General features: G+C 36.8%; 1 protein-coding gene across 1 annotated transcript; it reads left to right on the top strand.

The window, feature by feature from the left end:
• The first annotated feature begins 2127 nt into the window (after positions 1–2127).
• On the top strand, positions 2128–15473 carry LOC103778025 (neuroligin-4, X-linked). Its single transcript, XM_008945597.1, has 4 exons — positions 2128–2161; positions 3025–3255; positions 5099–5888; positions 14575–15473. The coding sequence occupies exons 1-4, from the start codon at positions 2128–2130 to the stop codon at positions 15422–15424; spliced, it is 1905 nt and encodes a 634-aa protein (XP_008943845.1). The 3' UTR covers positions 15425–15473.
• Positions 15474–19561: the final 4088 nt, after the last annotated feature.

The raw sequence follows: 19561 nt of genomic DNA, 5'->3' as shown, positions 1-19561 counted from the left end.
TTGATTTCTCAGCAACATATAACTAACCAACAGTCAGTGAGCTATACTTTCAGGATCAGGATCAGCAATACAAAAGATAAACTACGATGCTAGATACTTAAGAAAGGTTAGTAAACAGCAGCAAATTTCTGAACACCCTTCTGTAACTAATCCCAAGAAGTTCTAATAACACAGACAAATGCACAGAGCTAGGTGTGCACCAAGCCACCCCAGGCTGCGTAGGTCACCAGCAGCTCCATCAGAGGGGACTAGAAATTCCCTCATTCTCCATGTGGGCCATCAGCATCCAGTTCCAGCATCAGGGGAGCTCCTGCTTTTTCTGACCACCCACTGACCCACACAGGGAAAAAAACACCTCATGTAAAAGGCACAGAGTAGATGTACCCATCTCAGACAAAAAGTTGCATTCCTATTTGTCCAGAATTTTAGACTGACAGATGAATACATTGTTTTGAAATCTTCACAGTGGTCACGGAAGAAAAAAAAATTCTTTGTGTTGTGTATTTCTGGACAAATAGTTACCCCTTGCTTGAAATTTCTTGAAATGGCTTTGAACAAATATTTTGATCTGGTATTGAAAGCATGAAAAAAAAATCCTCATCAAGAAAAGACAGATTTATGAATTCTGTTGGTGTCATATGGGGCTCACACTTAGCCATGATAATTAGTTTTTAAATTAAGGTAATTTGTCCTTGCAATTAATGAGAATCAGCAGAGAACTGTCGAAACAAAAAAAATCTTGATTTGTCTAACATCAGATATTCATTGACTGCTGTTTTACTCAGTCACCTTTTAGTACGTTTGGAAGGAATTCAAAATCACAAAGATCAACCAGCTTTAGCTTGGTGCTGCTAGAAGAGCTAAAACATGTCTCGGCTCTGAATATTAATTGCCATGCTGCTTTAAAGGTTACAACAGTCACTTTCTCCCAGGGAGGTCATAGTTCTGATTGAATAAAAGCTTAATTATAGAATATTATAGCATATTGCAGTGATCTGCAGCAACAAAGCTAGCAAGCTGGTTATTCTTTTTTTGATACTCCTAAAAAGATAATAAGAGCATCTGAAAAAGAGAAAAACACATCTGTTAAAAAAAATCGAGGCAATTATAAGTTGAAAGTTTGCTTGTTTTTTTCCCTGTTGGTATAGAAGAGAAAAAAGATGTCACTGCTATTTTAACTTCTGTCCTTGCCATTATTAAAGAGTCTTTAATGAGAAAGCTATACAAAATACTACTTAATAATAAGGATAGGATTCGTATTACTGCAGCTGAAACAACTGTTTTGTGAAAAGTACAAAGACTCATCAGACACTGGCATTAAATACCTATTAATAATTAGCATTTAAATATGAAAATCATTCTTTTGGGTGCCTTCTTCAAGGTAATATATTCCACTCAATCACCTCTAACCCTGCATGCAGAAATTCAAGCTACTGTAACATAGGCCATAGAACATTCCATATGGAGAGTTTAGTCCTTATGTGAGCTTGTTCTTAAACCTTGAGACTGGATTTGGCATCTCACTGTAGGAATTTTACCACAGAAAATATTATGGTGAAAGTCTGACAGGCGTGAATGCCTGGCACATCTGATTTCTTCTTCTTCTGTCCTGCCTTTCCTTCTTTCCACTCCCTCCATATTATGAATCCCTTCCACCTTGTAAATTTTCATTCTTCCTATCACTGAAAAAATAGCTACAGCAAGTGCGAAGAGATGTGTTCCTCTTTGCCAAAGCAGGTGCGATGTAGTGCAAGGCCTTTTCTTTCCCCTGGGGACTTCAGGCTTCCCATGCAGTCCTTCCTAGGAGTACAAAGCTCTTGTCACAGCAGGTTAAGGTGGCTCAAGATTGCACTCTCTCATCTCAAATGCTCCATGACAGCAGAGGATGGCAAATCTCCTCAGTCCTGGAGCCCTCTTCTGGCAAATTTTTCTGAACTGATACTTAGCTTGGCAACACCAGCCAGGTGATTTCCTTACTTTGTCTTGATAAGCAGCTGTCAGTGGTGCCTAAATCAGTAATGTCCACTGAAAACGTCCATATGCTGTAAGATATTTCTAACAGACTTCTGACTTTCAGTTGTCTAACACAAAAAGGTCTGTGGGAGTTAAAAAGGGGAGTGTGAGTACATGGCTCAATGTGGCAATTTGGACGTAGCGAAAGGTATTAATGGTGAATGATTGGCAGCATGGATAACAGCAATGTTTCACCTTAGCTGATTTCAGAAACCTGAAATTAATCTCAGTCCTAGTCTTTTGGTCTTTTTGTTCTCAGTAACAAGACAAGCAGCAAATATGTCATGCTTTGTTTCTAAAATCTGATAACCACAGTACAGGAGCAAAAAATAGCAGTGCAGCTTTCCCTGCAGTTTCCAAGGAAAGAGAGAAAACCTGTTTTGTTCAGATAAAATCTCCCTACCAAAGGCTGAATTGCTGAGGATTTACCTGCTATCTTCCTAATAAATATCCTCTGTGAAATTGGAGTGTATTTTTTTCCTAGGCTTTTCCTATTCCTTTTACTATTTTCTTCATGCTTCTTTTTCTGAGTATGTCTAGCTGTATCACAAGCACAATAATTTAAAGAGCTGTGGGGTTTAGGACAATTTTGGTCCATGGCAAGAAGCATTTAAAATAACATCTTAGTGAGCCTTGTTCTCAGTGAAAAATTGAGTATATCACTTCTTTGCACAGAAATGTTTCCTAAGTTTTTGTACCTTACTCACAATTATCAAATGTTTAAAATCTTCAGTCTGTATTGTTGCATTGATATAGAATTATTTCAAAAAGGAAATAATGATTTTTCACAAACGTGACCTCTGCAGTAGGTAAATTTTTTTTTAGGGAAAGACCACCCAAAGCCAAACAGCATACAGAATGAGTTCCACTGCCTGAACTGGAGACATTTAACTAGGACCCTGACCTTTAAAAAACAGAAGAAAAGGAGAAAAAAAAAAAAAAAAAAAAAAAAAAAAACATAAAGATGAAGAGATTGGGAAGATGTGTTGTGAATATGTGGATACCCTGTAGCTAATGCTGTATCTGAACTAAAATTATTTTTTTCTTGCCTTATAGGTTTTTTAAGTACTGGGGACCAAGCTGCAAAAGGCAATTATGGACTGCTTGACCAAATCCAAGCTTTACGTTGGATTGAAGAGAATATTGGATCTTTTGGAGGAGACCCAAAAAGAGTTACTATTTTTGGATCTGGGGCAGGAGCTTCCTGTGTCAGTCTCCTGACACTTTCTCACTATTCAGAAGGTAACAATCTTCTGGGTAAAGCACTTTTTTTTCATTGAAACGTTATAATGAAAATTCCCATATCAAGAAAGCTGAAGTGTAGTTACATGAGGTCTGTAATTTTTGTAAAATACCTACTAGCTAGAATTCTGGATTTGTATTCGTCAACATAAATATTTTAATATGAGAAATTAAATGCTATTATAGCAGAAAATTCATGCAACAAATGCCATGGACAATATACTTTTTCTAGCTTTATCAACAGTCTTCACTGACCAGAGATTATCCTAATTAAAATGTAAAAGGACAGTGACCTTTTTCATTTTTTACAAACTCTTGTCTTCACTTCCAACATGTATTTAGATGCTTTCCTTACTTAACATAACTTAACCTTATTAAAAAATGTATCTAACTCCACGAAAGTACTATGTAATCCCACAGAGAGTTCTTAAGATTTTGCTAAGTGCTTGAGGTGCGGGATTCTACCCTCAACACCTCACCCCCCCCCCCAAAAAAAAAAAAAAAAAAACAAAAACTAAAAATGTACAGCACCAGTACTGTACCATAAATATTGATGATCAGACCAAATCTACAACAAATTTATGAAAGAAGATGAGGCCAAAGTATCTATTTTATTTCCATCTAAGTCCAACCTCCATCTATCACATTAAAACAGACAGAAATGTTTTACAGAAGACCAAGCCCGAGCAAGCAGTTGTAGCAGGCTGGATGGTACACTTACCCTACTTGGAAATACATTAAATTATGCCTGACAATTCAGTCTATTAATACAAAAAGGGTGCAGTGAATAACTGTTGAGTAAGCCATGCCAAAATCAAGCAGATGGAAGCACGAAAACCTTAACTAATCACATAATTGAAATGTTGTAGAGTGTGCAATAAGTAACCGCCACAAGGGTCTGTCAACCACAGCCAGTTTTTCCTATAAATGCTTCAAGGTCTTTAAATGTTTTTGTAACTGTTGGTATCTGACATTTAAAGAGTCTCATGATAGAAAACCATGTACATAAGAGGCACAAGCATTTTAGTTTGAGTATAAAATAGGGCATTTTAGCTATCTTACTGGGAAAAATCAGATGGGGCATATTCACCAGTAAGCTCCAGTTGTTTTTCACTGACACAGAGAAGCTCTTCAGACAGGGTCTTTCATCTCTCTTTATATAAGAACATATAAAATAACCAGAACAAACTACTGAATCTCATCTTACTCTTTTCTGTAAAATGAAAGTATATTTTAGTCCAGCACATAGGCAGTGCTAACACACATACACACACACACAAAACCTAATAATTAAAAAAAAAAGTTGTTAAAGAAAAAATAATGTTAGAGTAGAAGACAAGCCTATTACATTTATTTTAGCAGAGCAGATTTTTTTCAAATTATATGATGCATGGCTTCTGTGAAGGAAATGAGAGTGTGTAATTTTCATTTGACCTTTAAACTACTGAAGAGCACGTTTATGAGAGTCATTTACATGGCAAGGAGGAGATGATTGCTTGTAGCTGCCACTCCTTTAAAGAAATTTTTATGGGACTACCACTGTGCTAAAGCCAGGGGACTTCCATTTAAGATGCAAGAAAACTGCAGTACAAGCATTAGTTTTGTTCTTGAAGCAGTAACCTGAAATCTTCACGCTTTATGTGTGTGAGCATCAAGAACAAGAGAGATTTTAATTAGTAGCCTAATATGATGAGAATATATGGAAATTGAATTGAAATCTAGGTATACACGTCCTTTAGTTATTGTATAATCAAAGCTTTCTTTGCTTAGTTAAAGCTGCTTTTTATTTTTTTGTCTTTTAAATACATAATTGGGTTTGTATTTAAACAATTTGCACCTGCAGGTTTGTTCCAGAAGGCAATCATACAGAGTGGAACAGCCTTGTCCAGCTGGGCAGTGAACTATCAGCCTGCCAAGTACACTCGCATATTGGCAGACAAAGTGGGCTGTGACATGCTGGATACCACTGATTTGGTTGAATGTCTTCGGAATAAGAATTACAAAGAACTCATTCAACAGACCATCACTCCAGCCACGTACCACATTGCCTTTGGGCCTGTGATAGATGGAGACGTGATTCCAGATGACCCTCAGATTCTCATGGAGCAAGGGGAATTCCTTAACTATGATATAATGCTGGGTGTGAATCAAGGGGAAGGTTTAAAATTTGTGGATGGCATTGTAGATAATGAAGATGGCGTTTCCCCCAATGATTTTGACTTCTCTGTTTCCAATTTTGTGGACAATCTGTATGGTTATCCAGAAGGGAAGGATACCCTGAGAGAAACCATAAAGTTCATGTACACTGACTGGGCTGACAAAGAAAACCCTGAGACAAGGCGGAAGACCCTGGTTGCTCTTTTTACCGACCACCAGTGGGTTGCTCCAGCTGTTGCTACTGCTGACCTGCATGCCCAGTATGGATCTCCAACATACTTCTATGCCTTTTACCACCATTGCCAAAGTGAAATGAAACCCAGCTGGGCTGATTCAGCACATGGTGATGAAGTCCCTTATGTGTTTGGGATTCCTATGATTGGCCCCACAGAACTGTTCAACTGCAACTTTTCCAAGAATGATGTCATGCTCAGTGCAGTAGTTATGACGTACTGGACTAACTTTGCCAAAACTGGGTAAGTTTGACCCCCAGCATTCCTTTTTCTGCTTTCTTTTATACTTCTAAAATAGTCAGTATCCAATTGCAGTGGCTTAAAACCCTGATCTTGCTGTTGTATTATAGCACTATTTACGCAAGACAGAAGGTAACTGGGGCTTATTCATATTTAATAGATTTTTAATTAGTGTGTTCCCTCAAACTATTTTCTTTCAGTAGCTCAGTGAGAATAATAATGTGCTTTATTTTTGATTCAAAAAATAGGGCAGTTATTAAAACAAAGCATGTCTTGGAGAAAAGGTGGCTCACTAAGATACTGAGAAATCAGAGGCAACATGTCTGCTACTCAGCACAGGAACTGCGAGACAGACAGCACTCACCTGCTACAAAGGAAAGGAAGCTCTTTTATTTATGCGACCTTCACAGGGATGGGAACTCAGGGAGGAATTGGACTAGAAAGGCAGATGTTGGAAAGATTTTTCCTTCTCAAGGCTATAATGGCAATAGGAAGTACTTGACTGGAATGAAGAAGAGACCGAGATATAAATTTTGCTTTGAGACTGTTAAAAATTTAAATTAATTCTGCTTACAAAACAAAATAAAAACATCAATGTTCTGCTGAAATAAAGTTGTAAACATCAAGGAAAGAAACCTCAAAGCAGCTTAGTCTGTGAGTGCTATTAATACTTTCTGTCCTCTTCCTATAGCATTCCTTTGAAGAGTATTGTAGTGTTTTACTTGAGCAGCAAGGGCTTTTTTGTTAACCTTGAGTCTTCAGTACTGAATTAAAACAAAGAGACTTGTGGCACAAAGGGGCTGTAAATCTTTCCAATGAACGCTTAATGGCAAGATTGGGCTCTGGAAACTGCAGCTTTACTGCACTGCAGTGAATGGTGTGCAGCCATATAAGAAAAAAATTCAGAGATGCCTAGTGAGAAACGCTCAGAGGCTTCAGCAGCTCTTGCAGCCTTTAATGAATCCAAATGACGTTCAAGGGAGAGAGATTTTTGCAGTCTTAACAAAAACCTCAAGCATGAATTGAGTAAAAAACAACCAAATGCTTCAGGTCAATTTACAAGGCAAAAAGAAAGCTTTTGTTGCACAGTATTTTAGAAAAAACAGGTACTTTTGCATGCAGAAATCCCACAGTACTGCGACCAGAGTGAATTAACTGTGGAATATTTTAGATGTATTTGGCAGCAAGAAGTCATGAGTACTGGGCTGGGCAAACTTCAGGGTGAAAGCTTGGGTTATGGACAAATAATGCCGCATGCTGGATGTAACGCATGCTCAGAAAGGTGGTTATACCATCATTCTGTCTTTATTTTCAGAGACAAAGTCCCACATACACATAAAGGACTTCAGATACATCAGATACGTTCCTATACATCATAGGAATTATTAGGAGATGCAAGATCTCCACAGTCTATTATTTACAATTACTTTATTCCCTCTAGAATAAGAAGTCACATTTAAGCAATTTTTTTAGGCTGACAGGAGCTTCTCACAGTGCCAGCTGCCACCATTACACATAATTGTAAGCATTTTTCCAGCTGTTGCTACTTGAAAGCTCATTTCAGCAAGCTCTCCATGCCATCACCCAGTCCTCTGGTTATGGATTGTCATCCTACAACTAAAAGTGCAACAGGTGTTTTGGGAGAGCCATTAGTCATGTCTGAAACTTTGCTGTTGCTAATGAGACAGGAATGGGGTATGTCTGTTGTTACAAACTTGCCCATTTATAGACAGTTTGAACAATCTGTCATTAAAAATGACCCCTAGCTGGAAAACTTCAGTTTTCACAAGGATAGGAAAAGAGCAACAGACGATGCATAACCTTGCTGGACTTTCTTTTCTGTTTATGTGAACAATGATTAATTGTTCTGCATAAGCCGAGAGGATACTTGGAAAATAATATGATGAGATTACATTTTCTCTGCACCTCTGTTGCTTCCAATAGAAATGGAAAGGTTGTAACACCTCAAGCCTAGAGCAACAGGGGACATACCTGGGGTGACCATTCTCTTCTCTAGCCTCCTGCAAGCAGTCTGAATCCCGTGTGTCTACTCAGATCCTCCAGCTCCCCAAAAGATTGATATGGCTCAAGGCTGCATTGGTGGGAGCTTTGTTTTCTGGGGGTTTTCCACTCTTTTTCTAATTGACCATTTCCCACCCTTATTTTGATAGAACTGGTTTTGCTTTGTGTTTGTACCCACTGCAACACATATGAAAAATCTGTTAACTGAAAGATTTTATTATTCCACATGTCCCTGTAGGTGAGCCTTGAACATTACAACTGCAGATTTATTTAATTAATTGTAATGTCTGAGACTTTTCCAGTCTTGATGACTCTCCCACAGATGCTGCATCCAGGTACATCCTGTATAATGGTGGCTCAGGTGGTGCATCATTCTGATGGGCTGTGCTGGGCTTTTAACTGATGTGCCACCCATTGCTAAGAACCACACACTGTTTAATGGTCCTACTGGTCCAGCATTTGGAGGACAGGTCAATCCTGTAAAATCACTAGGTGTCAAAGACATAGGGCAAGGCACAGTGCTTTTATTGTGTTTTACTGTGAAGTCAGCTACTGGAGCTAGCAAATAAGAGCTGACAACTGAAGTGTTTAATGGCAAATGACTCATGTTTGAAATGAAAACCTGGAAGATGCATTTTGCCAGCCCTCCGTTTTCTACTTTGCTATGACTGTTTTGTTTTGGTTTGCTTCATTTTTTTTTTTTTTTTTGCATTGTCCTGTTTTCACCTGGGATACAGTTAGTTTTCTTCCTAGTAGCTGATACAGTGCTATGTTTTGAATTTAGTGTGAGAATAATGTTGATAACACAGTGATGTTGTTGCTAAGTAGTGCTTATCCTAAGTTACGAATTTTTCAGTTTCCCACACTCTGACAGTGGGAAGGTTCACAAGAAGCTAGGAGGGAGCACAGCCAGTACAGCTGACCTGAACTAGCCAGAGATACATTCCATGCCAAAGACTGTCATGCTCAGTACATAAACTCAGGGGAGCTGGTGGGCCAGGGGACAGGTCGCTGCTCAGGCATCAGTCAGCAGGTAGTAAGCATTTGTACTGGACACCACTTGTCCTTTTCTTGGATTTTATTTCTTCCTCTTTTTGTTATATTCCTTCTCATTACAGCTCTTTTTAGAGGGTTTAGTACTATTAGTTTAGTTTAGTTTAGTTTAGTATAATAAACTGTTCTTATTTCAAGACACAAGTTTTACTTGTTTTTGCGATTCTCCTCCCCATCCCACAGAGGGATAGGAGTAAGCATGTGGCTGCACAGTGTTTCATTGCCAGCTGGTGTTAAAACACAATATGCATTAACAGTCGTTTTGGTCTTTTCAAAACAATGTCTCTAACATGCCTTAGAGATAGGAAAGCAACTTGTGACAGAGTAGGTGTGATAAACTACATTTGGGATATGAAAATAACATGAAAATACAACTTTTGATTCCACTGTATGCAAAATTATATATGAGAGCTTCATTACAAGGTGCACTTAAAGCTTCAGTCTACTGCCAGTAACACTATCCTAACTGTAGTGATAATTTTATATGCTCACATGTGCTCCTAGGGGGATGTTACATCGCTCACGGATACATCAGCAGGGAGAGGGTGAATGACATGAGTGGATATGTGCTAGATCTTCACAGTTACTCTGCCAGCTACGCTCTTGGAAAGGAGGATTTGAAGTTTCATAGAGTAGATACTAAGCCATGCTGTCATTAAAGACATCTACTGGGTTTCTAAAACTTACCCAGTTTTGAGGAGTTACAGTATTCTTATTTTTGTTCCCATTCGTCCAGCTCTACCTAGGCTGGTGGTGGAAAGATAAAGGCCTAAAAGATACATTCCTCTTTTCTTTGTAAATCAGATGAATACTCCTGGATTATTTTACTGCCATTGATTCTGAAGAGAAAACCTTAGTTATGAAGGATGTCTATGTTTTATATTCAGTTTGGTTTTCTAATAGAAGACACAATTAAACTTACGATGATTAAAGCGTATTTTCAGATAACTTCTCTGTGAAATCCTTTATGAGGCTGTTACATTTCTTTTTGATGTTTTTGTCTGAAGAAATAAGTATCTCCAGTGGCCAGTCTGTATTAGTCAAACAAAAAGGTCTACTTAGAGTTTGCTTTCCTTAGTAGTTATAATAGCTGACTGGGAGCATGGCAACAGTTAGTTGGACACTCTAGTCCTGGTGCTAGGTGAGGAAAGGAAGTAAAGGAAAATATGCTTGTGTACCAATCCCTGAGGCAGGAGTGGCTTTACCATTGTTAATATTGTGACAACATGAAAAACAAGTGAAAGTATGAGGAAATACCGCACAGGTTTTCTCTTTTTTTTTTTTTTTCCTTTAATTTTCCCCCATATGGAAAAAGGAGGACTCCTGAAAGGAAATAAATGGCCAAGGGGCCATTCAGTGTCTTGAAGATAGAATGTGTATGTAAACGTTAAGACATTTTGCTCTCCAATGAAGTTTGAAAATGACACAAAAGGATAAAAAACTTTGAGTGCATTAATGTAACAGTTACATTGTCCTGAGTGACAGTTAATACTATTGCAGAAACAGTTAAAAGATTAATGGTATTTAAATTCATTATATGGAATTCAGAATAAGAGAAAACTTCTTATGATTCCCCATCATTCTTCCCATGCCAATATCACCAGATATGAAATACTCAGTTCCCTTATTTGCTCTCCAGGTCAGCTAGTAATTCACCTTGTGAACACAAAAGTGTGTTGGTCTTCAGTCAGCATCCATTGCAGACACGTTTACCTTATATCACCTGGGAAAAAAAATAAAAGCCCATGAGATGTGAATTAAATGACAGTAAACAAAAACACATTAAACTGAACAAAATCAGTGTGGACTGAAAGTGGGCAAAAAAAAGTGATGTGTGAAATTAGGTGATGCTGCACATTAATGAAAACATATCTTAGACAAGACAGAAGAGAGCATCATATGGTCTTCTATATGGAAGACAAGTTTAGTCATTTCATGGTGGGAGAATTTTTTTGATAGAGAATTTCTTTAAATGGAATTCTACAGGTGGTGAAAATAAATAATCAAGGATGAAAATGAACAATTATCACCCTTTTTACTCTAGCAAAAAGAAGAGGGGAAAAAAAAAAGCCTTCCTGACAACTAGTAGCATTCGGAAAAAAGTTATCTAGTCCCTGTGAGAGCCATTACTGAAAGAAGTACGGAACTGAAATGATATTATTCAGATTATATTTTTATCACAATGACTGCAATGGGTTTTTAAAGAAAGATTCCCTAGGAGCCTTTTACTCTGTAATTATATCCTTGAGCCTCAAGAATGTCCAAAAACACGAAGGTGATGTGAGAGGCAAAAAAAAAAAACAAAACCACAAAAGAAAATTCAAAGTTAAAGTAACAGATCAAAAGTTTTGTCAAACAGCTGATTTGATCAGAGAAATTATTGTATGTACATCTATATTAGATGCTGATCTGTAATACTGGAGAAGTGTTCAAAATAGGATAAACTGCCCAACTACCCAAGAAAAAGACTAAACATGTTCTAAGTTGTAAACTTCTGATTTTATGAGTTGTTTCAAATGTGCATAGGAGGAAGGCCAAGGAAAGTAAAAATCCTCTTATTTATATCCACTGAATACTTTTTGTAAATTACCAGTGTTGTATAAAACCAAGACCCATGCATTATTAGATACTCTATTTAGGACTGGATTTAGTTATTCCATTTTACTTATGAAAAAAAACAAAACAAAACAAAACAGTAATTTAGATACCTATCCTTCAAATTCAAAGAGGATATTTAGACTGCTTGTCCAGTTATTAAGTGATAGCTCTAGAGTTGGTGCCAGTGGTAGTGTTCTGATACCCTCTGAAAAAAAATTACTTTGTAGGGCTGAATGATTTTTTTTCTGTTCCTGGTTTCAATGGACAGCTTTGTGCCAACACACAGCCATGCAAACAAATCCTGAAATACAAGACTAGCCTCATGTAATGTGATTTTCTCTCTTTTGTTTGGAGAAGGCGGCAGCATAATTGGCTATTCCTAATTGATGTAGTCTAAAAGGAGAGATGAAGGTAGGGAATAGAACAGAGGGAAAGGAAAGGGAGTGTGACAGTGGTTTTTAGGCTGTTTGTAGGGGAAGAGAATGCTAATTTGAAAAAAAAATGTTTAGTTACCAAGATCATCATTTTCTTTCAGTTTTATAGGATAATTTTAAAAAAAAATAAAATTAAAAAGAAGTGCATGTCCAGCTTAGCTCAGCTGCTTCATCTCCTGTACTGTGTATCAAGTGCAACTCATTTGCATGAGCTATCATAATTTATACATTTTCTGTAGGACCCTTCCCAGAATCTTTCATGCTGTGAATCAGACCAGCAATTGTGGAGAACACAAGATGGATTTTGTGCTGTAACTCTTCTAGGATTTTGATTTTCTGCCAACAAAAATGCTTCACAACTTCATAATCTTTCTGGTTTTTAATTTGCTCTAGAAAGTATGCATTAAACCATGAAGTACTGTAGTAGCAGATATATTGAATTGGGCCAATATCTTCTCTGGATTTCCCAGATCTTTCAGTCTATCTTTTTTAAGAACAAAATAAATACTTTTATGTCCTTCTTGAATGAATTTTAGATTCCCTCAGAGTAGCAGCATGCATCTGCTGCTGTACTGTTTGGAAGTGGACATTACTCTTCTAGCTTCAACTAGGATGAATAATTACTAAGCATCTATCTTTGTTCAGAATTAACACAATCTAGATAACTATTTCTATGTAAAATGGAAAAAAAGGTAAATGGATGGATAGATAGGTAGATGAAATAGCCACATTTCTGAGATGGGAAAAGATTTGACACAGTACGTTATTAAGGGAAAAAAAAAAAAAAAAGGCTCTCAAAAACCCCCGGATGACTCAAAAAGAGGTAAAATAAATTATTTCATGTAAAAAGATGAATACAGGAATCATAATATTATTAAAGTCAAAATACTAGTCTTGTTTAAGTAAGAAATAGTTCTTCATGAACAGCAAGGGAATGTCAAACTAGTCAATTATGTTCATGAGCTTTTGAAATCAGAAAAAGAAAAAAAAAAAGATACTTTAAAAGTTGTAACAGTGGGTCTTGGTATTCCCAAAACATACATAACAGTATATTGAAAGAGAAGGAAAATGTTAATTTTCACAGGAAATAAACTAATGCGTATGGAAATGGAAAGGGAATGGAAAGTTTTGAAAGTAATGCACAGAAAATTAATCATATACTCTCAGTATAATATCTCACAAAGTCCCAGAAAATACTCATTGCTCCTAAAGAAGATTGAAATTCATAATGAAATATTAAACGCAGTAATTTTAAATTTCTGTATTTTTTTTCATAGAATCATAGAATCCTTTAGGTTGGAAGGGACCTCCAAGATCATCAAGTCCAACCATTGAGCCATTAGGACTCTAAAGTCCTCTGCTAAAACAGATCAGAATCTGTCAGGGTTGGAAGGGATCACAAGGATCACCCAGTTCCAACCCCTCTGCCATGAGCAGGGACACCTCCCACTAGATCAGGCTGCCCAGAGCCTCATCCAGCCTGGCCTTAAAGACCCCCAGGGGTGGGGCCTCAACCACCTCCCTGGGCAACCCATTCCAGGGTCTCCAAGAGGAGTTCTTATTTACATAAAATTTACCACAATTATAAGGTTATGTTGACCTTGACCACATTTAAATGCTTTTTGTACCATTGTTTCTTTTTTTTTTTATTCTGGACCTATAAGAAGAAAAGAAAAAAGAAAAGATGGGAAAAGTATTATTTCAATTATAAATATTTGAGTTACCAATTTTGAAATTATCTCTGAATAATGTACTACTGATGTTGGCTGCTTCTTATCTACTATAAAGCTTGTTGATCTCAGCTAATATATTTCTCATCACTGCAACCTGAGACAAAATTAAGGCTCACTGTCCTATGTTTCTACAGCTGTTTAATGTAGTTTATAGCAATGACCACACAGAAATTTCAAATAGTAATCTTCTAATACAAATGATGGGAAGTTTTGCAACATACAAATACTTCAGAGGTTTCTTCCCTAAAGTCGGTATTTGAATGAAGGGGGACTAATAGCTCAGTAAAGGAACACAAAGAGAAACAGTTCCCAGTTTCATACATTAGCCATGCTACTTTATGTTTTGAAGTTTTCCATGTAACATATGCAGCTAGTATAAATTCTCATTGTTGCAGAGTCTTCCAGCATTGCCATAGGAATTAGATGCCCATCTTTACTACTTAGAGCAGTGGAAGTACTAGTACCTTAAATGAAATAGTTAATGTCAAACCTAGGGAAAAGCTGAACCTACACCTTCACTATGGGAAAAGGTAGTTAATACCACTCTAAGACAGCTTTGGAGACTGATGCTGAATCACAGAACTTCAGATGAGCTTTGGGAGCTGACACACAAGGCTTTCTCCATTTTCATGTTAAAACGTATTACAGTGTCTGAAATGCACTGTACAGTAAGTAACTTTTGTTTATTTGTTAACATATCCTGTTAAATTCGGGAGGTTTGTTTAGGTTCTGGTTTTTAACTTATGTTATCAGACAAACCATTAACTAAAGGATGGAGGGGTTTAGGGTTTTTCTGCTTTTGGTTTTGGTTTTTAATTACTATAATATCGCCTGTTTTTATTTTTGTAGAGACCCAAACCAGCCTGTTCCACAGGACACAAAGTTCATCCACACAAAACCCAACCGCTTTGAAGAAGTGGCCTGGTCCAAATACAATCCTAAAGACCAGCTTTATCTTCATATTGGCCTGAAACCCCGAGTTCGTGATCACTATCGAGCAACAAAAGTTGCATTCTGGCTGGAGCTCGTACCGCACCTTCACAACCTGAATGAAATATTTCAGTACGTTTCCACAACAACTAAAGTCCCTCCTCCTGACATGACATCATTTCCTTACGTGACCCGACGTTCTCCTGGTAAATTGTGGCCCGCCACCAAACGCCCAGCAATGACACCTGCCAACAATCCCAAACATTCGAAAGACACCCATAAAACAGCTCCAGAGGATACAACTGTTCTGATAGAAAATAAGCGAGACTACTCCACGGAGCTGAGTGTCACCATTGCTGTGGGGGCGTCCTTGCTCTTCCTCAACATTTTAGCTTTTGCTGCGCTATATTACAAGAAGGACAAGCGACGTCATGAGACTCACAGGCGCCCTAGCCCTCAGAGGAACACAACCAATGATATCGCACACATACAAAACGAAGAGATTATGTCATTGCAGATGAAACAGCTAGAGCATGACCACGAGTGTGAATCGCTGCAGGCCCACGATACACTGAGACTAACCTGTCCACCTGACTACACGCTTACTTTGAGAAGGTCACCAGACGACATCCCGCTAATGACACCCAACACCATAACCATGATTCCAAATACGTTAACAGGAATGCAGCCTTTGCATACTTTCAACACCTTCAGTGGAGGACAGAACAGTACAAATTTGCCCCATGGACATTCAACCACTAGGGTATAGCTCAGCCCTTCCCCCCTCCCCTCGCAAGCCACTTGGAAGAAAGAAAAAACAAAAAAACAAAACAAACAAAAAAAAAGAAGAGGAAAATCTTATAGTACCATCGATTGAACGCCTTGTCAAAATCTAAAGTAAAAACAAGTAAAAGAGAAGGACAGTCATTTTCTTACTGATCCTTCCTGAAGAAACTCTCTGATGTTAAAGGTCAACTACAAACCCTGTGAAATGTGAAAAGTGTACACTGCTGTTACGATACTGCTTTAAGATCTCAGCCACTTTGATTGAAAGTTGAGACCAGAAGAAGTCACTTGAAACAGTGTTTTGAGTGTAACAAGCAGAGCAGAATCTTCTGGAACACAAAGCCAGTGACTGTACAGGTGTTTTGGTTTGGTTTGGGGTTTTTTTTTTTTAATGAATAAAATATTAAAAAAATATTCCTTATGTGCCATACCATGAATGGCCCTTGTTAAAACAAAGACATCACCATGGGCTTTTACCCAGCATATGAAGCTCTAATCCAGATGGGGAAAATAGAATTTTATTATTAAAAACAAAAATAAAAAAAAAAAAAAGAGGAGGACTGACTATGCAGTAAAATACGTATAGTTCTGTGCAAAGAGATGACTTGCCAGCCTGAACTATATTTAAAGAAACTTTGTAAAAATGTACATAGCTGTGAGTTTAAAAACAAAACGAACAAAAAAAGCAAAAAAAAAAAAAAAAAAAAGAAGAAGCTTTTATTGATGTTTTCAGTTTGAAAAGAGCTTTTAGAAAGATTGTGCATTCGGTTGTGATCTATATGTATATACATTAGTCATATCACCCCTGTTTCCTCCAAGCCCAATGGAGGAATTTCTTCTTAATTACTAGTGGTAAACAAAACCCATGAGTTTTTTCTAACATGTTTCATTTATATGAGGCCATGGTGTCATGCAGAGGATACAGTTGTCTGTGTGACCTGCGTATTTTCTCTTACAGGTTACACTAGTGCATGTTAAAGTATTCATAGAAGATTGTTGTTCTTTTCAGAAACTTTTTTTTTCTCTAATTTAATTTTGTGTTAGCCTTTGTTAAATTGCAACACAGTGATTGATTAGAAAATGGAGGGGGGAAAAAAAAAAAACACAAAAGAAAATAATTACTATTTTGAGCTTTTTGAACTGAACCAAGAAATATCCAATAAGACATATTCAGAGTCCAGTTTGTAGTTCTTGGTTATTGTGATACGTTAGGAAGAGTTTTGTGCCCTGACAAAAACAGAGAAAGCCTGTGTTTTGGTCACCTTTTCTGAGGAAAACTAGCTCTATATACACCAGCAGCTGCAGTGGAATCTCAGCTGAGAAAGCACCTTCTTAGATTTGCTAAATGAAATAAACCACAGTCTGAAAGTGGGGAAATTGGGAGTTGGCTGGCTGGCTGGTTTTAAAGTGTTCAGAAATAATCAGTGTGCAAAGAACTTCTCTGCCCAGCATCTTGGTTTGTGCTTGAGCGCATACCCATCAAAAAATATGGGGTTTTTTTGCTGGTTTATTGTACAGCAGTCCCATAGTCAGTGAACATTATGGAGAAAGAAGCAGAGATGTCATCAGCTATTCTGCATCTGAATAAAGCCAAAAATCTCAGAGAGCATCACTCTCAGGAAGGGCAAAATTCTTAGCTGTTTATTCCCTTCTGCCCTTCCTTCACTAGGAATCCAGAGGCCAAGCAGAGCTGTCGAACAAAGGAACTTAGCAGTTTAATTCAAACAACTGATTTGAGTATGAAAAGCTAGAAATAAATTCTCGCAGATGAAGATTGCTTTATATTTTGTCTTTGAAAGTTACTCTATCATCTAGACATAGTAACCAAAGATATTTGAACAAATTGGTCTGCACTTGAACGTTGATTATCCCAGATGTATTTTCTATTATTAATTCACAACTAAGCTGCATCAATATCATATGTCCCATAAGTATCTAACACAAGATGCCTTGTACCTCTTCTTGTTTTCTATGCTGTTTTCTAATAAACTGTCTTGGAATAGTCATCCCTACGAATAAAATCAAAGACAAGGTGATTCACTGAGGTCTATTCAACTGCACAGCTCCTTGTTGTAGCAAGCAGTAAAACAGATTCTGAAGGAAAAAAAAAATCAATGACATGGTAAAAATGCAACATATGGTTGGAATGTGATGAAGCAACAACCCCAAATTACAACTAGTAGCAAATGGAAAACTGTTTGTTTTTTTTTTTTTTTTGCTGATCCATCACATATCAATTAATGCTGACTCTACACCAGGCCATTTCCACCACCTATGTAACGACTCAGCTGAGATGCAGCAGTTCATAACTCTTAAAATAAGGTTAAAAAAAAAAAAAAAAGGTAATGATGCTTGGCATCTTAATCAGTTGGGTATGTTTGTAATGTGAATTAAAGTATTTGTTTAGTACTTCCAATTGTCTTCTGCTAGCAATATGTACAGTACTGTGTCAGGCTTGTGACATTTGGGTAAAAAAAAGTTCCTGTAAGTGAATGATTTTAGCTTTTAAAAGTAATTACAATCAAGTTGATTTAACAATTTGATAAATCTGGAGCGATGTATGATTTGTAGAGGGAACAGATTTATAGGGTCTTCATAGAATTCTATAATATTGATATCAAAATATACTTTGCAAACTGTAAAAGAGAAACAAAAGTACTTTCCCAGGCTTATATTCCTGACCTTAAGAGGCACACAGGGTTTAATGGTTTCTTCTGTTATTGTTTTGCAATTTTTTGTTTTTTGCCTTAAGTAATGATAGAAGATATATATGGCTGGACACATATGTATAAACTTTTCAGCAGCATTTTTAATAATAAAATATCACAGTATTTTCTAATGCTTTGTGCAAAGAACTACGTGTTCATCCTTTTGTGTAGAAAGTCTTTCAGAGTTGTGTTTTCTGCCCCATCTCCATTTCATTATCTAATGCCTTGATACACAGTACAAAAATATTGAAGTAACAGAGGTTGCACTTTTAAGTTAGCATTGGGTTTTCATGGCTTTTGTAGTTCTGTAAGCCTGCTTGTAAAAGGAAAGAAACTCAGACAATGAAGATATAAGAGAACAAGCTTCGTATATTTATTACCTGTATGCACTGGAACTCCCATTGAAGCAATGGTTTAATTATTTTGTCAGCATTTTCTGTGGCACTGAAAAAAAAAGGCTTAGGTAAGCAGCTTCCCATATTAGTGTATAGCTTAGCAGCTGAAAAATGTATCTTCCAAATTAGGGATCAGGATAATTCAGATAAATCTAATACATCCAGCCTCCTCAAGTAAATATTCTTTCATTCTATATTTGAAATTAAGGTAAACAATGAGTTTTGTTAGCAAAAATATGTAGGAGTAGCAATATAAGTTACTCATATATATTTAAGGGATATACATATATTGCAGGTATGTTAACATCATCCTTCCTTCAAAAGCCAAGTAAATACAGTTTGTTCTTTTATGCTGTTAAATTCCATTTACCAACCAGGTTTCCTTTCGCTGGAAAGGTACACAGACATTTCAGTAATTTGAGCTGGCTATTGTTTGCTTTCTGTAACTATTCTGCTGAATAGATATACTAACAATAATATTTGATGAATTTTGAGCATATTATTGAGTAGTATTTGCAAAAAGCAAATTCTGAATTATTCATATCAGATTTTTGATATGAAGAATCAATCTTCTGAGACAGAAACATATTACGTGCCTACCGACCTAATCTAGCAGCTTGAATTTTGAATATTGAATTTGTATATAAAGCTTTTGCAAATAAACTGCAGATTTAGAATTGTTCAATAAATACGTTTAATTACAGGCGTACTTTGAAGTTCCACACCTTGCTCTGAGATAATTCATACACAGTGAAAGGGGTTACAATTGTGTCGTTTCTGTGAATTGTTCACCTTCAGTTGATGGGTGAACTCAATAAATTAACTCCTTTTCAGTTAATCAATTTCACATTAAAAAAAAAAAAAGATAAAAGCTTCAGAACTTTGTTCATGCTAACTAGGTAATGTGTTATTTATTTACTGTCAGAAGTATAAATCTGCAGGTTAGTATGTTCCTATTTTAACTTTGCTAAGAGTATAACAACTTAATGGTATTTAATATCACATAATGGTCATTGG

The sequence above is a fragment of the Merops nubicus genome, unplaced genomic scaffold (assembly GCF_000691845.1).
Source record: "Merops nubicus isolate BGI_N331 unplaced genomic scaffold, ASM69184v1 scaffold10860, whole genome shotgun sequence".
NCBI classification, from domain to species: domain Eukaryota; kingdom Metazoa; phylum Chordata; class Aves; order Coraciiformes; family Meropidae; genus Merops; species Merops nubicus.
Note: the sequence above shows the minus strand (reverse complement) of the source record. Positions and strands in the feature narration are given on the sequence as shown.

Excerpts from the sequence above, each read along its gene's own strand:
- LOC103778025 (XM_008945597.1), top strand. The coding sequence starts at position 2,128 with ATGGCTCAATGTGGCAATTTGGACGTAGCGAAAG. Across the intron at positions 2,162-3,024 it reads CAATTTGGACGTAGCGAAAG|CTAATGCTGTATCTGAACTA; the intron begins GTATTAATGGTG and ends GATACCCTGTAG. Across the intron at positions 5,889-14,574 it reads ACTAACTTTGCCAAAACTGG|AGACCCAAACCAGCCTGTTC; the intron begins GTAAGTTTGACC and ends TTATTTTTGTAG.